Here is an 18,553-nt window from a genome sequence, read left to right as displayed (position 1 = left end):
TCTGAACCAGTGCCTTCACATTACAGTACCCAGCATCTTTTTTGAGGATGGATGAAACAAGTAGCAATTGTATCTGTTTCTTAACAGGGTAAATTTGAAGTTGCTCTTCTGACATAACTGTCATACTAAGGATTCTTTTTGGATGTTCTCACTTTGGGTATCCTATTGGGTATCTTGCCTTATAACCACATAAGATGAACTCAGGAGCATGACACACATGCAGTCATGCTGGAGTTTTTGATGTTTGTGCAAGTCCTGCAGTTCGTAGCTCTGAAGAGACCCAATTTCTCTGTATGTAGTTTTAATCTAAGGTTTTAGAAAAGTAGGCTTTCAGGTTGTCTAGAAATCTATGATCTTCACATGACCTTGTACAGAAAATGGCTGATACACTCATAAAAATTAAATTTCTGCCCCTTTCCCAGATACTGACCAAATAGACCCTATTTACAGAAATCTGGATGTTAATACTTCACAACAAATCTCTTACAGAGTTCCTAGGCAGCAAAATTGATGGAGAAATACATTTATTCTAATAAAAAAAGGATAAGAATGTTAGTAACCCCAGACTATTCTGATCATCTGTCAGTTTGTTGTGAAAATGCCAGGAGAGCTTTACTGAAGATAGAAATACATCCCTCCGACATTCATTAAGAAGGGGTACACTTTCCATCTTGCAACATGGTTTGAAATTCATCAACAGAAAAGGTGTACAAACAGCAATGCCATTAACTATTCCAAATTCTTCTTTCAGCCCAAACCGTTGTCTGTTGAGCTGCTTGTTGGCATTTCAACAATGTTGAACCTCAACAGCACGCAAAAACCTAAAACATTTTAAGTATTTAAGTTCTCAGTATTTTCACTTCTAAGGATATTCATAACCGGGAAAGGCAGAGCAATGCAAGGATTACCTTCTTAAGACCTCTTCCTTTCAACCTAAGCGAAAAGGTTGGAGTTCTTGATTATCTTGGGTGACTGTAGAGAGAAGGGTTCTGCATTCTTCCTAGCTTATTTTAATTTGATTTGTTCTTTACAATGTTTTATGGAGCTAGGATCTCTTCTTCAGTGCTGCTCAGCCATTGAACTATCACTTTTCCTTTCAACTTTGGAAATGAGGCAGTGATACTCCATGTGGATTCCCATCTGGAAATCACAGTAAGAACAAAATTTCTAGTCATGGACAAATGAGTAGGAAAAAGTCAAGATGAGGTTTGCTTTTCCTTTATGAACCTCTTAGTGCTACATCATTTAATCTAAACAGTTGTAAAGTAGATAAGTAGTCTGTTCCCAGCCAAACCGTTTTGATTCCAAAAGGAGGTTAAAATAAAACGGCCTTTATTGTGTGTTGTGCATAACTCCACAGTGTGGGCTGAATTGAATTTTTTACTTAAGGTGGAGATTCAGCATTCTTATTGATTCTATAGATAAATCTTCCTGCATCAGCAAGTTAGGTATGTACAAGTACACCTGGGCTTTTTTCATTATGCAGTGTTAAGACTGTTCATTGGCAAATTGCTGGTAGTAGCACCCTAACACACTCTTCTCAACATTCTCTATCTTACACTTAGTTACAATTTGAATAAAAAAAAAATCCAACACTGCCCTGTAGTGACACCAGAATGAAGAAGTATGAAACTAGATCTTCTGTTGTTAATTGTATTGTCTGGTGTGTCTGAATTCTCTCATGGAGTCTGAATAGACTGGTTCATAATACTGATTTTGGGGGTCATTGTAAAACGCTATAATATTTTTGCTTTGAATTGCTGATACTTGCTGTCTGTCTGGATTCAACTTTGACATACTTTTAACTGTGGGAGAAGGAAATCCATTCATGTGTAACATCCTGAGAACGCCTGGGAAGTCTTTTCTCTCTCAATATCCAGTGAGTAGTACCCAAAACACCTTTTCCTGAAAATGTTTTTAAAAAACCTTACAGTATGAGACCATCGGTCTATTACGAACAAGGGGGCTGTCTTTCAGAAATTAGTTCAGGATATTCCCCTCTGTATGGAAGTTCCTGCTAGTCTGGCATCAGGTTTCTGAACCTGGAGGGATTACATACAGCCCTGGATGGTCTGCATTTCTATCTCCATTGTGCTGATACATTCAGCTGACACGTGGTTTGGATGAAGTATCACAGAATTCATAGAATTCACTGGCTGCCTACTTGAAAGCAGCTTAAAAAAATGCAGTAAGGTGAAGTCAGTCCTGTAGCTACTGAATGCATCTGTAACAGCTCTTCTCAGGAGCTGGAACTAAGCTTTGAAATGCTTCAGCAAGAAACCAGACACAAGCCTGTGGCTCCATGCCCTCTCACCTGTCATTTAGCCCCTTGGCAGCTTGAAGGTGAGCTAACATCTTGCACCATTTTGGGGGAATTTCAAGGGATCTGGCCCTTCTGCGTGAGGGTTTTGGATTACCTTTTTCTTGGCTTGGTAGTTTGCAGCCTGAGGGACCCCCCTTTGCGGAGCATGGGAAGCACCGTGCTAGGTTAAGCCAGTGTGTTCCTAGATGTCTCCTGTGTTCCTGACAAAGGCCAGATGTTTGTGGGAAGGAAGTAAATGATCATGAAATGAGTGATCTTGGAATAGTTTGCCCACAGGGAAAGTTTTTTCCTAACCCCCACTTAGGAGCTGGCTTGTGCCTTTGTGTGTGAGGGTTTCTGTCCTTTCCAAATTTCTGGATTTTATTATTATTTAATCCTTGCTAATGTAACTCTGGATACTTTAATCCTCTTAAGGGGTTGCTGCTGACTTTGGGCTCAGTCCTGCTCCCTTTTCAAGGAATTTTGCCATTAGGCACCTTGAAGTTGAGCTCTGAAGTAGATTGCAACTGATTTTACTGGCAACTTTATACTTGGCTGTAAAATGCAGTTGTAAAGCTCCTAACTTCTGTGCAAGAACACAGTTTGAGTGAGGAGTAGATGAAGGTCTACAGGCACTGAGCTCTGTGTCTGCAAACTTGCATTCTGCCTCTCCCCACTGTCAGTCCAGAATCTAGAAGGAAGCGCTGAAAGATGCCAAAGGGTTAGGTCAAAGGAATTGTCCGTGAACCTGCGCGGGGAATATCCTGCTAGCTTAGGAAGCCATAAATATGTTCCTTTCCATCTAGGTGCCCCTCTGTCTGCGGAAAGGGAGAAGAAGCCTCTCTCCAGAGCTGTCTTTGTGCTGCCCTGGGTGGAATCCACAGAAACAAGTGAGGGTTCCAGATGTTTTTTCTCCCTGCTGTGTTGTAAAAAGCAGTAGCTGCACTTCGGGTCTTCTTCTGGGGAGGCTGCTCAGGTAGTCTGCGCTCAGGGCACAAACTGGGAAGGTTTTTCCCAGTGGCAAGCATGCAGCACAGATCTCAGAAAATGCCAGCCTTTCCTGTTTCTTTGCATCAGGTGGTTTAGTCATGGTGGCTTTGGCTCTTACTGAAGAATATTTGAGTTGCTCATGGTTCCTTTCAGTGAGGCAGACATCCCAGGAAAGCCGATGCTTTTTCCAACTATTCACCAGCTCCGGCCCTCTGTGTTTATCACCAGCAGGACTTGTAACGAACGAATCCAGCATCTGCCAGCAGATTCTCAGGAAACAGTTAAGGAATGTGAAACTGAGCATCAGAGCATCTCGTGGACTCTCCTGTGATCCACTGGCTGTGGCTGCAAGGACAATGCTGATATGTTGTCACATAAGCCTCACCCAGAAAGCCTGTTTAGGGGGAGAAACATCACAACCTCAAATAGTACAATGACAGATAAAGGTATTGCAGAGGGCTTAACTGTAAGAAATCCAGCCCCCCTCCCCTTTCAGAGATGCTGCTGGACTTTATGAACTGTTTGAGAAACCTTGTTTCCCAAGGTAAGCCAGGAATGTGGGATTCCTGGAGTTTGGTGCTTCCTTTGCCATTTTCAAACCTTCTGGTGTAAAGGTGCCACCCTTGCCATGGAGCAGGACAAGTAGCGCTGTCCAGACTGCCTTCTCTTCTTTTTTAATTTTGCTGCTTTTTTTCTTGACTGGGACCTGGAACATTGCTGTATTTTAGAATAATTCAGGCTGTTGCAATCTATTTACATTCAGCAGTTTTGCCCTTCCAGGTATGGAAGCTGTCCCTACTAGACAGCTGTTTCTGCAGTACTCTGTAAGAGTAGGATCACTTAGGATTCAAGAGTATCTGCAAAGTGCCTTGTTGCTGTGAGAGCTCCTCTTCTATCAAGTAGCTTTTGTAGCTTCTTCCATTTGAAAGGTCAGTATGAATTCTGGGTCAGGTGAAAATTAGTCTTCGCCTTGGAGAAGCCCTTAAGGAGCTCCTGCAGCCTGCTATGTGGAGACCCCATCATTCTGGACCCTTAACAGGATGTGCTGTCGTCATTGCAGGGGTGTCATCTGGATGTTGTATGTAACTGTTTCCAGTTTGGGTTTCTGTGATGCTGTGCAGAGCTCTTAGAGCCCAGTGGAAACGAGTTTGCACACAGTTTTTGTGGTCTTGGATTCCTGCACTGAGGAGGGCGGGTTAAGTGATCTGTATTTTTAGCTTGTGATACAGAAGTTCTGACCTTTCAACAAATTTCTGATTGCTGTCATTCCCTTCCTGTGTTCCTAGAGCAAAATCCACCGAGGCCCTGGGCCAAGTGCCCTAAGGAGAGAAGCCTCTTCTTCTGCCTGCCACTGTTGGGCATGTGCTCTCTGCCCTCCCTCTTTCCTGCCAAAATGAAATACCTAATTTATTCTCTGCTGAATATTTGAAACGAAGCAACAAAAAAAAAAATTCTCAACATATTTAATACAACATCTGGGAAGAAAGATGACCTGGCTGATCATCCCTAGGGCAGGGTATTTAAGCAGCCACGAGTCATTGCTGAACACAGGCTGCACGACAGGAGCCAGCTGGCAGCAGCCCCTGGAGACAGGCAGAAAAGAGCAGCACGTTCCCTGTCTTTTACTAGAGGTGCACTTGCGAGAAGAGTGGTCAAAAATGCTTTCATGTCCCATGGAGTTATTGCTTGGGGTACTTGAAAAACCTGCCTGTTTGACATATCTCAGTATATCCGTCCTTTATACCTGAGGAACTGCCTTGTAACAAGGCTGTTGCTTGCCTATTTTTCTAGTAAGATGTGATGCTGTATTTTGGTGCATGTATTTCACAAGGTTAAATGTGGGCTGACAAAGTATATAAAGCCATTACTCCTTAGACCCCTTTCTGGAATCACTACTTGCCTTGGAAAGACTCAAGAGCATGAAGGAGGCATGATAGCTGCTGGAGTTCGGTTGTTAACTATGAAACTCTAGGTTTGCAGCAGTGTAATATGGTGATTGCTCAGCTTGCAGCAAGGATGCCTTCTGCAGGACTGTTGCCTGAACACCAGAAAGGGTCAGCACTGTACCTCTGTGCTGGCGGGCTAATTAGTATCTTTACCTGTATTTTTCCTAAAGTCCCGATAGTGCCTGTTGGTATGATTTTGCTTTTGGTGGAGCTGCACTGCATCAATGTCTACCTGGTGACAGGAGAGAGCTTGAATCTGAGCAAACTTGCTTAAGTAGCGTTTCTTTGGCTATGTCTGGTACCATCTCTTCAGAGGTTTAGGTGGGGGGGTTTCAGTATGGGCTTGCAGGCACACCTGAGCACTTGGAGTCTTTTTGTAGCTCTTCCCATCGAAAGCTCTGTTACGTATATTGAGTGCAGTGCCCCAGCTGGAGTCTACGTTGGTATAGTAGTTACAACCCCAAACAGGAAAAGTAGTAGTCTACAGGCTAATTTTGCTCAGTGAACTTCTTGCTAAGAAAGCTTTCACTGCTGGGAACAGCACTGCAAGTATTTGGTGGCTGTCAGCAAAGACAGCTTTATTGGGTAAGAAGGAAGAAGTCTGGCACTCGGGTGCAGCCGTGGAAGAGTGACCGCTGTTCACAGAGGGTGAAGCTTAGCTGCACATGGGCGGTCTTCTGATAACTTTCTGAATTCTACCTAAACCTCCTTGTCTCTGAGACCTAGTACCATTTGCTGGGTGTTACTTAAAGAGTCGAGGAAGAGATTAGTACCAATACTGGCTGGAACAAATTCTTACTTCTCATAATGGCTTGTTTTGCTGTAATCTCTGGAGGTCGTTCTTCCTTAGGGAAAGCAGTCCCCTAACAAAACAAGCAAACCCCTATTCTCTTGGGGTGTGCTGTTGTACTTCTTAGCATGTTTTTATTTTCCCACCACCACCTAGGGAAGGAAGTGGTTATACCCAGCGTGTGCTACTCAGGTCTCCTGTTGACAGTGAGATCCCCACAATCTTTCCTAAGTTACAGTGACTACAACTAGCTGTGGCTGATTGAGTCTGTGAAATGGTGTGCCTCTAGCATCTAGTTTTATTCTGTTCTAACAAGTCTTATTTATTTTGCACTTTTCTTCCCAGCTAAGGCCATAATAGTTTTCTTCCTCCAAATGGAGGTATTGGAAGTGCTTGGCATTTGGTACTCCTTTGAAGAATTAGTCTTCAGTTCATCTACTGCATGGCTCATTACACTTCAAAAAGGAGGTTGATTTCTTGTCTTGGGGACTCCAGCAATGTGGGACTGATTACTGATGACATGTTATGATTTTTTTCTGCCAATAATTGACTTATTTTTTTTGCAACAGATACAGAGATATTTCATAGCAATCATTAGATTCTCTTTGTTGTTGGAAAGAGTCTAGGGTAGGTTGAGATCCTCAGCGCTGTTGTCTGACCACAGGAGACTGCATAAGATTATCTAATGGGACATAGCTAAATGTGACCTACCAGTACTTTTATCACTTGAATGTTCTTGCAGTCCTGTTTTGCTTCTCCTCCTCCTCTTCCTTAAGCAGTGCACTGTTTGAAGCAGTGAATCCTTTTCATCTCTGTATATATGCCTGAGCTCTGTCTCACTTTTTCAGCCTAGACTTTTAAAAATCCTTTAGGTCTAGCTTAGCATTACTGTGCTCTGATTAAGATACAAATATTTTTTGGTAGCAGGGATAAATTTCCAGTGCCCAGCTGTTTAACATCTTTTATATTTGGCATTTTTCTCTTATAGATCACCATAGCTTCTACTTTCATTCTGCCAAACAGAATAAAGGGCGGAAAGTGATTCTTCATTTAGTGTTGAGACCCCATGTGCTGATGGACTGCAGTAGTGAACCCAAGTGAGCGATTAGACTGTACCAATGCATACTAGCTTAAAATATTTATTTAAAAAATAAAATTATTAAGAAGTAAAATAACAGCTTACTTAATATGCATACTCTGGTGTGTTTGAACACTGTGTGGAAGAGGTAAAAACAAGGCTTTACCTTTGCTAATTGTATGGATACATGAAAACAAACAACTGAGCTACCACAGGGGAGCTTATTGAGTGGCAGCTCATTTGTGGAGCCACAGTAGCTGGTGTGTACACTCCTAGCTTGGTTCTGTTGTGAAGTAAAACACATCAGTTTCAAGACCCTTTGTGGCTACACAAACTGGTGTGGTTTACTTCGTTTGCAGTGGGCTAGTAGTATGCAACCCATCGGCTACTGTGGTCGGCTGACAAGTACAGCAGCGCTGCAAGTTGCAGTGGGGTGACTAAGGATGTCAGTCTGTACCCCAAGGGGTATGTCAGACATCAGAAGATGGAAAAACCCCACCAAGGTGACGAGTGAAGTTTTCCTCTTACACTGATGTGATAGCTGAGCCAAACACATTCATTGTCCCCAGTCAGACCAAAATTAATTTATACGCATCTTGAGCTTTTTTGCATCTGTCTGTCTTCCCCACACGGCTGTGTTGAAGGGGGTCTGTTGTTGCTGGGATGATGGGAGGGGGTCTAGGGTACAAATGTGTATGAAACAGTCCTCCTGTTCATTGAGCACCTTCCTGTCCTGTGTGTTTTGGATTGTTGGTTCTCTTTGGTTTTGTTTGTTGTAATGTGCCCATACAGGATCTTGGATGCAGTTAGTAATCAGTTAGCAGCCGCAGTGAGAACCATGAGCTTGTAGGCACATCCAGTCCATGTTGTAGTTGGCATATTAAGATTTTGACTTCTGACAGCTTGTATGTTGACTCTGCATTTAGCTCTGCCAGTTTGTCCCCATTCTGACCAGTACTTACCTACCATAGCCCTGAACTTCCAAAGGAGATTTCAGCAGGGCTGAAGCTGCTCTGCATCTTCATTGCTGTGACATCTTCCGGAGAGCAGAGCTGCCTGAATAGGAAATAACAGATCAGAGTGCGCCCCAAGCCATATAGCACGGGGCACGGGGGGGACATTATGAAGCAGTGGCTGTCTGTGTGCCTTAGAGATTTGACAGAGCATGTGGGATGAGTGTCTCTGCATGGGGGAGTCTGATTGAGCAGCGTTGTCTGGAGTGTTTGCCTTTTACCTCAAAGTTTCTAAAGTGGCCTGTTTTCTTCTTCCTACAGACAATTTTAGGTACACGTGTGACATTTGTGGGAAAAAATATAAATATTATAGCTGCTTCCAAGAGCACAGAGATCTACATGCCGTGGATGGTGAGTACTGTTTTGGCACTCAGACACCCAAACTAGCAGGAGAAGTCGTTGGGGAAGGCAAAACGTGGCTCTGCAGGACCGTGTGGCCCGTGATGTACAGGGCGTTGTACAGCATGGCTCGCTTGCCTTTGTCAGTGGAGGCAGAGTCCACAGGCGCTGCAGGAAGAACTTTGCTTGATTCTTTTTGCGTGCATCAGAGTAACACCCTCTGGTGGGACCTCTGGTCCTTGCAGTCCTGTCTGTCTGCAGGTTTATGGTCAGGATGGATATGCTAGAACTGAGTGCCTCAAGGTAAATTTTCGGCCTGGCTACTTGCTGGGCAAGAGTAAGTTGCCTTTTGGTTTCTGACTGCCCAGGTTTGTTCCCAACGTGCTCTGCTGTGAGAAACCACATTTCAGAGTTGAGAAATGTTATTTTGTCCTTGGTAATCACTGTGGTAGTGAATTGATGCAGTTGTCAGTGAACCTCACAGGCCAATTTCTCCTCTGTGAGTGTAGATGCGGCCTAGGCTGGTGACACTCAGGCAGAAGCAGACATCCTTCTCCAGAAGCAGTGTTTCTTTTTTCTCTATTGGGGGAAACAGAAGCAACAATATAATGTCTTTGGCTTGCCCCCTGCTTACTGAGCATCTAAAGCCCCTTGACTCGGAGCCCACAGATACTCCAGGTCCTCGCTGTGTATGCTAAAACCTGTCGGTACTGCTACTCACTTGTCCAAGGAGGGAGCCCTGGCAGAGTTTTTGAAAGAGGCTGCTTGGAAAGAAGAAGTGGCTGAACCATCTCTAGAGAAGCAAGTGGTTTTCCACAATATGTGCTGTCCATAAAAATTTCTGGTTTTAACTGAAACGTGTGACCATCTGAATATGCTCTACAAACAGCCAGTGTTCTCTTGCAGTGCACCACTGCAAACTCTCTCCCATGGGGAGCCAAAATGAAATTACTGGGACCAAACTCACTGTGAGGCGGATGTGTCTGCTTCTGTCAGAAATGTATCTTCTTAGCTATGGATCAGGGAGCTCTGCCTAGGGTTACAAGAGGGCTGTGGTAACCGCTTCCACTTGTGTTTTGCAAGGACACTTTGTCTCAGTTCCACCAAAGGGCTGGTTGTGTTGTAGCAAACACAAGGGTGAGGCAGCTGTGCATCTGAACTTCACGTGGGGCTGTGTCAGTGTCAGAACAAAGGCCTTGAGAATCATATTAGGGCTGGGCATGCTCAAGTAGTTCCTGTGTGGATGCTACTGGGAAGAGGAGGGACTGGGGCACAAAGCCTGGTTTATTCTGTGGGGCTGAAATATGCTGAAGTGGTGCGTGAAATACAGGAGGAATATAAGGCCATTTAAGAGGATTTAATTTCTGTTTTGTTTCTTCCCCTCCTTCTTCTATTCTGTGTTAGTTTTTAGTGTGGAAGGGGCCCCAGAAAACCGGGCAGGTAAGCTGAGATCCTTCGTGTGCTTTATTTCACAAACCTTTTCAAGCATTCAGTAGTTCAGGCACAGCAGGTCTGATTCTACACTTGTAAGAGTCAAGGGAATTTTGTCACTGATTGCAGCGGGAGAGGGAGCATCCTCTCTCCCTCCCCCAGTGTCTACAGCCTTTAGGTTGATGCCCAGCCCTAGTAGCTACCAGGCTTTTGTTGTACATACAATTGATCAGGCTTCTGGAAATCAAAGAAGCAGGTGTTTCATGTCTTTGGTGATTTAGTGAATTGTTCAAGGCATAAATTAAATTATTTTATAAAATGGGTTGGGTTCTGATTTGTTTCTAGCTGTGCTCTTAGATGGTAGAAAGTCACTGGTCAATATTCGTTAGCTGACTTGCTTGCAGACTGCATTATCATGCCCACTTTCAGACAGTATAACATCATTAGATAGGAGATGCACTGGAAGAAAATCAGAAAATATGGATCAGGCTTTGCAGTGTGTTTGTTCAGTCTTTCTCTGTATTTTTTAAACATTACGTACCTACAAGGCATGTGACTGGGCTGGAAGTGAGGGTGATCCTGGGGTACCTGAGGAGGGGGAGGAGGAGGGACAAATCAGACAGAGAGGTCATTGGGTTTATAATTCCTGTCTTGAAATCTTGTTACAGATCGAAATGTCATTACAGATGCAGGAGCATTCGGTGCCCATGCAGCTGTAGAAGGAAAACCTGAGGGTGTTGTCAGCTCTCTTGCTGGTTCTGTTCTCTTGCAGACCCCTATGACCAGGCTGTCATAGCAGCAGATGAAGTGAAGGAGGAGGAGCCGGAACCGTTCCAGAAGATTGGTCCAAGTATGAGTTATTATACAGCTTCACATGTGAAAGAGAAGGCGCAAGGGTTTCAATCTGGCATTAGCTAGAATACCTCTAGGAAAACCAGAAAGCACTACATTACACAGAGGTGTTGGGGCCTTAGGGGTGCTGAAAGATGTATTTAGGTTCAAACAAACATTGAACACCAACAGCCCTGGCCCTATGAAATGGAGCTTTGTGGTGTTTTCTGCTCAAGAGTTCTGCAAAGAAAAGAGGAAAAAGGTTGAGGAGAAAAGCAAGCTGGTAGCGATTAGAGAAGATCTTAAGGTGTATTGACAGAGTTGGCAGGTGATCGCATTCCTACTGCCTTTGTGATGGGTTCATCAAACAAATGAGAGTTAAACAAGCAGAGGACCAGACTTTGCTGAAGCATTTCTCTGAATTCTCCATTTTGGAAAAAGTTGATTAACCCTGGATTTTCCTTTGGCTTGCAGCTTGCTGTCAGTTCTGTACTTCCTGGCACTGACAAGAGCAGGAGTTGTCAGTGTGTGGTTACACTTCCTCATTATTTCAAGTACCTCCAAAGCAGGAATTAGCAGTTATCACAGAAAAAACCCTCCTCCTGCAAGAGAAATCTACAATCCCAATATGAAAGTTCTTTCTTAAACTTGACAGTTTGTTTCTTAGTTTGACCGTTTCTGTTGTCCACACATCACAGTCTGTAAACAGAAGACAAAACTGTGTCAACTGTAATACAGACTTTAGAAATGGATTCTCCCCTTGGTTTTGCAAGCTTACTTGCTGTAATTTTGGGATAGTCTTCTGCAGCTTTTTCAGTTCTACTGGACTTTTTATGCACGGTCCATCACTGGACACTGGCTTTAAATGTTTCCTTTGTTGTGGAAAAGGATGTGTGAATTACAGGGCAGATAAGTTCCACGTGCATGAGGGTTATGCTCTAGTTTTTGTCTCCTGGCTAGTTTCTATGTAAAAAAGTCAGGAGCTTGGTGATTGTGTGAGAGGGTTCTGCACTCCTTTCTGATCTTTGTGTTTGTTTCATCTTCACAGAAACTGGCAATTACACCTGTGAATTCTGCGGCAAGCAGTACAAATACTACACTCCCTACCAAGAACATGTGGCGCTGCATGCACCTATTAGTGAGTATCCTGGAGATCTGTTTCATTACAGACTGTGACTTACAGTGGTTGGTAGTAAACACGAGGGTTGCAGGAGAGAGTGTAATTCTTGTGGATCCTTCCACTGGGCCTGTGGGATTGCAGCTGGCAGGACATAGATCATGTGCTGACCAGGGCACTGTAAAGCTGAGCTGGAATCTCCTCTCAGAGGGACACTGTTGCTGTTAGGTCTGTAATGTCACTGAACTTTTACTAAAGTCATGCAAATCTATGTATGTTCCTTGGGGGTTTGATATTTTATTTTGTTGTTTAACTGAAGTGATGCACAAAATTTCTAGACTCCCCTAAATAATAACTGGACATACATGCTAGGGAAGAAGCATCTTTCTTACGAGCTTCTGAGAAATTATTTCAGACAGTGAGTTAAAGCTGGTTTTCAAAATCATGTAAATTACCTTGGCAGCTTGCTACTAAATCACAGGCAATAAAATATTTATTTCAGGGAGCTCGGGAAAAGGCAGTTCTCAGCATACTACACGACACTACGATCTGCACTCTGGAGGGACACTACGGTCTGCACTCCCCAGACAAAGGGGAGGTTTTAATGAGCAATTAAGTGTAATTCAGTGCAAAATTTTAGTCTAACAGTTGAAAGAAATTCCTGATACATGCTGGTTTTGGATGCTTTAAAAGTATGCAGAGAAGTTCTTTACACCTGAACTTCATGCTTCTTTCATAGCATTGCCCTGGGCTTTATTGCAATTTTAATGCTGTGAGCCAGCACGGTTGCCCTTCGCCCATGTCTGTGCACTGCCAGTGTTTTGGCTGATGATGAGGATGGGTGTAGTGGATTTCTTCAGCTGTGATGTGCAGCCAGCAGAGGGAGTGCACATGCCTTCCTCACCAAGTTCAGCTTCAGCTTAGGGTTTAAAGTTATTATAATAAGGCAGCTTTGGTTTTAGACATACATAAAATAAATGTGGAACATAGTCCACCAGACCAGGACTTCTAAAGTGGATCAAGGCTTGGTGGCTCTTGACAGCTTTCATGCAGGTTCTCTGAGGCACGGAGATGGACCAAGATTGTGGTAGAAGGTGTAGGGCATAAAATACCTCTGCTGCCATCATCACAAAGTTAGTCTTTTTATCTCCCATCTGCCTGAAGAAACTAACGCGGTGCTTATGATTGCACATGTAGCAGTTATTCCTAAACATCCCTGCATCCCCAAACTCTACCTCTTAATTGAGGTAGTTTTAGGTCCTCAGAAAAGCCATTGGTGGTGATCAGCAGTAGGTCAATCTCCTAGTATAAATGGGCCCTCAGACACCAAGGGTTTGGTGTCTCTAGTCCACCCCTGTACAGATAGCTCAGGAGCAGTGTGCTGTAAGGACTGTGCACTGGGTCTCTGCTCAACAGTAGCAGATTCTTATTTTCCCAGTACTTCCCATGTCAAGGGGCTTTATCACTATGGATATCTCTCCGTCTTCCCAACTGTCTGTAGTAATAGGATGCAGCTGCTGGTTCCAGTCCAGGCTCTCCAGCATAAAAGAAAAACACAACTGGTTTTCTGAGAGGTATTTGCTTGAAGTGGGCCCTGCAGGTCTGACTGCAGATAGGAATGGTCCACACAGATGGTCCCCACGGCCCTTTTCCCTGTGCAGAGTGCAGCTGCAGGGTCCTGATGCCCGCGTTTTGACTACTGGAAGCCAGTTTTGGAGGAGGAGGCACATTCATTTGAATGCTGGGGTTGAAGTCATCCCCTTGCACCATGGTTTCTGCAGTAACCTTTGTGAAAACCAAAGAAGCTGCCCTTGCTGCAGACTAGGCCAGCAGTCACAGAGGTGTGCAGATGGGTTTCCAGTCTTTTCAGCAAATATCTTTTAACTGTGAGGACACTTAAGATCAGATCAGGATGGTGTTTTCACAAGGTTTAACACCCTCCCCATAAACTTTTCTTTTTCCTTTTTTTTTTTTAACCTTTTTTTTTTTCCTTTCCTAGTTCCCATGACCAGCAAGGTTTATAATTTTCAGTGACAAAATATTAACCCTGATGAGCTTTACTGGAGAGGGCTTGATTAGCTCCCAAAGCAGGCTGGCCAGTACATCCTGCCACCTTTCTACTGCTCAGACTCTGCTTTTTCTATAAACCAAGGTCCTGTGAGGCAGCTGTAAACCCATGACTTTTGAAAAGCACAGCTAGCTTTTCTTGGGCCCTAGCAATCAGAAGAAGTAAAGCTGAGACTGTGTCTTGGGCCCTAGCAATCAGAAGAAGTAAAGCTGAGACTGTGTCTTTACCCTGGTCTTGATCTTTTCATATAAGGCAAATGCTGAGAAGCTAGCCTTAGTGGGACCGGGTAAGGAAAACACTTCAACATTACCAGCTCAAACTTTCTGGGTCTCTCTGCTTGAGTGCAAGCTTCCCTTCCGGAGCCTGTCTTTCTGGTTTTCTTTGATAATGGATAAAAATCATTGAAAATGGGCTAAAACAAGGATTCATACCCTGCAGGGTCAATAGGACCTTGCAGGATAATTTTTGGTCAGCGCTGCTGGATACCTGCTGTCTGGAAAAGAGCTCTGCTGTGGGGTTCCCTGGAATTGTTAATGCCAAATGTCTCCTTTTAATTTTCCCTTTTGTTGGTGAGGAGTAGGGGCTTTTTCATGTGCTTAGAACTGGGCTATTACTCTTTTTAAATACATACTTTTATACTGTTTCTGTCAGCCTATTCGCTCTTTCAGAAGGGTGTCAGAGGCAGTTCCCAAAAAAGTGGATTGTAGGCACATTCGTTGTCCCCATTTTAGAATTGTTTCTGAATGGAGGTGCGCAGAGGGAGGGTTCAGAGATTTTTCTCTGTCCTCCACCAGGCTCTGTCTGCTCTGTAAGATGGAACTGATGTAACCGTATTTGCAGGTGGCTGGCATATTGTGATTGCTTATAGATCATGTATTTACAGCACAGAGAAAACCTAGTCTGATTGGGATGTGGACTGGCTAGAAAAGTCATCAGGAGTGGGTTTTAGCTTGGTAAATACAGGTTCAGGACTGTGCCCTCACCACATCCTTTTCTGGTAACTGCAGATAAAGCAACAGATTTGCTGGTCATGGAGGTGTGTGGTGAGAGCACTCAAATCGGCACAGCTAACCATGTTTGTTCCTTCCAGGATGAAAATCTAAAGTGATGGCAGGGCCCTGAGTGCACTAGTAGTTCTTACTCAGCCTGTCCAGCCTCACACAGGGCCTCTGCCCACATTCAGATCCCTATTTCAGCCCAGCTTTGGGCCACCGGTCCCTGCCTGAGCCACACTGTTGGATGTTGGTCTCCAGCTCAGTTGTAGACATGCCCATGCCATGGATCCCATTGCTCAGTACCCCAACCTGTAGACTGACTTCCCAACTTGATGTCAACCATGTCTCATCACTCTGGATCTCCGTGATAACTGGTATGTGTCTGGCCCTGGTTGTTTTCATCAGGGCTGATCCTGCTGCTGACCTGTGGATTAACTTCTCAGCTTGAATCGTGATGATCTGGACTCTTGGTTGAACCTGGCTGTCATCTCTGGTCCTGCCTTGCTCACTTCTCTCACCTCTCTCAGGGGCTGTAGGATGGGTCCCAGCTGCTGAAGACCCTGCCCTGCCAGCTCCATGGTCATACTTGGCTCCGTAGGGGACAGACAGACCTACATCCACCCTGTCACCTGAGATGCTCAAGGAAGTTCATCAAGCCTCTCTGCTCAATTACTCTTCTTACTGTGAAGGGCACTGGATACAATTTGTTCAACAAAAATGCTTAAATGCAGTGTTTCTTAAAGGCAGCTGCCACCGTGGCTTTTTCTTTTAGGGAGAGGGATCCTTTTTGGTAGCCCATCTAGTTTCCACACAGGTCCAGCCTAACCAAGAAAAAAACAGATCCAGATTTCAGTTGGATGGTGTGTCTTTGCTTTCTCCATCTCAGTGAGTGAAATCTGTGAGTTCAGATGTTTTTCCTACTCTCTGATCCCACAGTGCCTTAGCAACAGGTTCCCCTGGCAGTATTTCTTTGTATGTATAAAGAAGCACATTAAGAATTTCATATGTTTGAGCACAGGGTTTTTCCTGTTCCCAATAGCAGAGGTTTCTGCTGAGCTTATTGAATTTCAGGCCATTGTTAAGGAATCTGTTCCCATCATACTCACTAAACATAGGTTTTTCTCCAGAGGTGATGGCATAATTCCATCTGAACCATCCAAATGGTTCCTTACCCATCCTGACAAAAAATTCTGAAAAAAATTATCTTTCTGACAAAATGTGGTACACAAATCAATAGCCAGAATTTTTTGCTGGAAAAAGCGAAGTTACTGGGATAATCTGATTTCTGTTCTGTTGTGGTCATGCATTGTGGTAGTGTGTGGGTTTATGTTTTTTTCAAGGAGACCTGTTGAAATACCTGCCACATTTTCTACTTAGTGCTACAGCTTTCTAGGGCTTGAAGGTCTTACCAAAGACAGGCAAGCCAGGAAGCACCACTGTGATCTCTGGACTGACCGGAGTGACACATGCTACAGGATTGCCTTGATTTAATTGCTCATGTATATGTTTTAGAGAGACATCTAATCTTGCTGTTAAGAGTGACAGAAAATACAGCAACCTCTTAAGGTAATTATTTTGATGAATTATTACCCTCACCAAATTAAGACTAAAAATATCCAGCTGTAGCTTTCAGACACTGGATCCTATTTATAATTTTGTCTGCTAGATGAAGGAGGACTGAGTTATGAAATTTCTGTCCTTTCTAGACCTTTGTATAGCCTGCTGTCGGGTCACTTTGTAGTAACTAACCTCCTGGTTAAGCTAAAGGAGTGACTTTGTGTTTCCATTGTAAGGTGTGCTGTTCTTGTCCTTCGTTTATTCTCTTGCCTTCTCATCTGAATATTCTCAAGTCTGTTAACCACCTTCATGAAGGGCAGGCACCAGCACTGGGTCTAGTGAGGGAACTGAGAGCTAACAAGTCTTCCTGATCCCCTTTAAAAGTGCCCTGATTGCATACCCAAAGAGTACCTCGGACTTTTTAGCTACATCATTGCCCTGGGAGCAACTCTGCAGCCATCATGACTGAGCACGGCGATGAGCAAGTTCTTTTTCCTGCTGCCCAGGCAGAGTCCCCCGTCTTTCACATATCACCTGTATTGTCTGTGGTCTTTAGCACACTGTGTGCCAGTCTGTGCAGCTGTAGCACAGGGCACACAGTTTACCAAGTGACTAGGGGGCATTCAGTGAGAGTTACTCTCCACATTACTCCTCTCCTGCCCTCCCTTCCTCACTATGTCAGCTTCAACTGGGACATCTCTCAGATGCTTTCGGAGAAAGTTTAAAAAACTTCATAGCAGCAATTATGGGATCATCTGTTCACAGTGCTGTCTTCAGTCTTGCTGTCTAGCTGCAGATTTTGAGGCAGGAGGTTTTTGTAAGCATTCAGCAACTCAGTATTTTCACTTTTGGAAATACCTTGAACTTTGGAAATACCTTGCCTTTTCATCAGCCTGAGGCAGTGAGTTGCACAGTGAAGGTGACTTTTTAAGAGCAGAACAGAGGAGCTACATTAATGTCTCTACCTGTGCTGCTTAGTCTTCAGAGGGGATTTGTCATCTGATGAACTAAAGACTAAAACTTTTTTTTTCCAATGAATTATTAGCATCCTTCATACTGTTAGAATACTCTTTTGTCTGTCTTGCATTGCTGGCCCAAACTCTGTCTCTGCCTAGTGTCAGATGGAGCAGGCTTCGCTCTGCGGTCTGAATGTGAAGACATACTTGTTTAAGTTGGAAGAGAAAAGAAATAATTTTGGAGGCCTTCATAGCACTGGGGCTTTTTTTATTTGGCTCTCAAGAGAGCAGTGCCTGGACTGCAGAGAATTTGCAATGATGCTCTTTGTTTCTGACACCAGGTTGGCTGCTTGCAACTTCTCTTGGTATGGAGAGGGAATAAAGCAGCAGTTGGTGGGAATATGCCTGGTGGGAAACTAGATGACACATAAGCAGGAAACTGTCGTATCTGACTACGTTTTCGCTGGCGGTTTGGCAGCAACTGGAGGAGGATTGTCCATGGAGATTGAAAGGAAGTATAGGAAGCGAAAGCAAGCCTCCTGCCTATTCAGCTGGCCAGAGACCAAGCAGAGAAGTATCTTGACCTAAACTATGAGGAAACCTAGTACATAATCTCCTGCAGAAGTTCACTAACGTTAACAATAAATGTCATTTTGGATCTGTGTATCAGATCAGTTGAAACAAAAACCTGTTTACTTTGAGTATCTTTTTGCAAGCCGCTTTGAATGTGCACATCCTCCCTCTCCAGTGCTGCTGACTGCTGACAGGGAAGATAAGAACAGTTCGCATTTGAGGTCTGCATCTCATGGGATTTGGGAAATAAGGATCTAGTCCCAGTCTAAGTGACTTTTCTCCTCACCTGTTTCAGAGTCAGGCTGTTGAGCTGCCGTGGCAGTCCATGAGAGAGCTGCTTAATATGGTAACTATTTCCATATAAGATGAACAGGTCCTAGTGTTGCCCACCCAGCTTTAGGCATCCTGAAATATCACTCTATAAAAATTACTGGCAGTGAGCTTGGGATGTGGGTTATGCGAACCTTGTTTCTTAGTGATTCTTCAGGGCAGATGGTTGTAGTGAGACTTGGGCTTCAGGAACTGTACCAAATTTCCATGGAAGAAGCCACTGAGGAATGAAAGAAG

General features: G+C 44.0%; 1 protein-coding gene across 20 annotated transcripts in view; it reads left to right on the top strand.

Moving 5' to 3' along the window:
- ZNF618 (zinc finger protein 618) overlaps positions 1-18,553 on the top strand; it is a 162,363-nt gene that overhangs the window by 108,606 nt on the left and 35,204 nt on the right. For 8 of the 20 annotated variants that reach the window (XM_080402016.1, XM_080402012.1, XM_080402011.1 and 5 more), the window contains 5 exons: positions 3,109-3,192; positions 8,381-8,470; positions 9,863-9,898; positions 10,662-10,739; positions 11,769-11,858. In XM_080402016.1, the coding sequence (XP_080258142.1) occupies positions 3,109-3,192; positions 8,381-8,470; positions 9,863-9,898; positions 10,662-10,739; positions 11,769-11,858 (378 nt within the window). The remainder of the gene's footprint in view (positions 1-3,108; positions 3,193-8,380; positions 8,471-9,862; positions 9,899-10,661; positions 10,740-11,768; positions 11,859-18,553) is intronic. The other 12 variants (XM_080402024.1, XM_080402020.1, XM_080402014.1 and 9 more) reach the window with 3 other exon arrangements.

This window comes from Falco punctatus (genome assembly GCF_963210335.1).
Source record: "Falco punctatus genome assembly, chromosome: 9".
NCBI lineage: Eukaryota > Metazoa > Chordata > Aves > Falconiformes > Falconidae > Falco > Falco punctatus.
The sequence above is the reverse complement of the archived record's forward strand: the minus strand, read 5'-3'. Positions and strand labels throughout refer to the sequence as shown.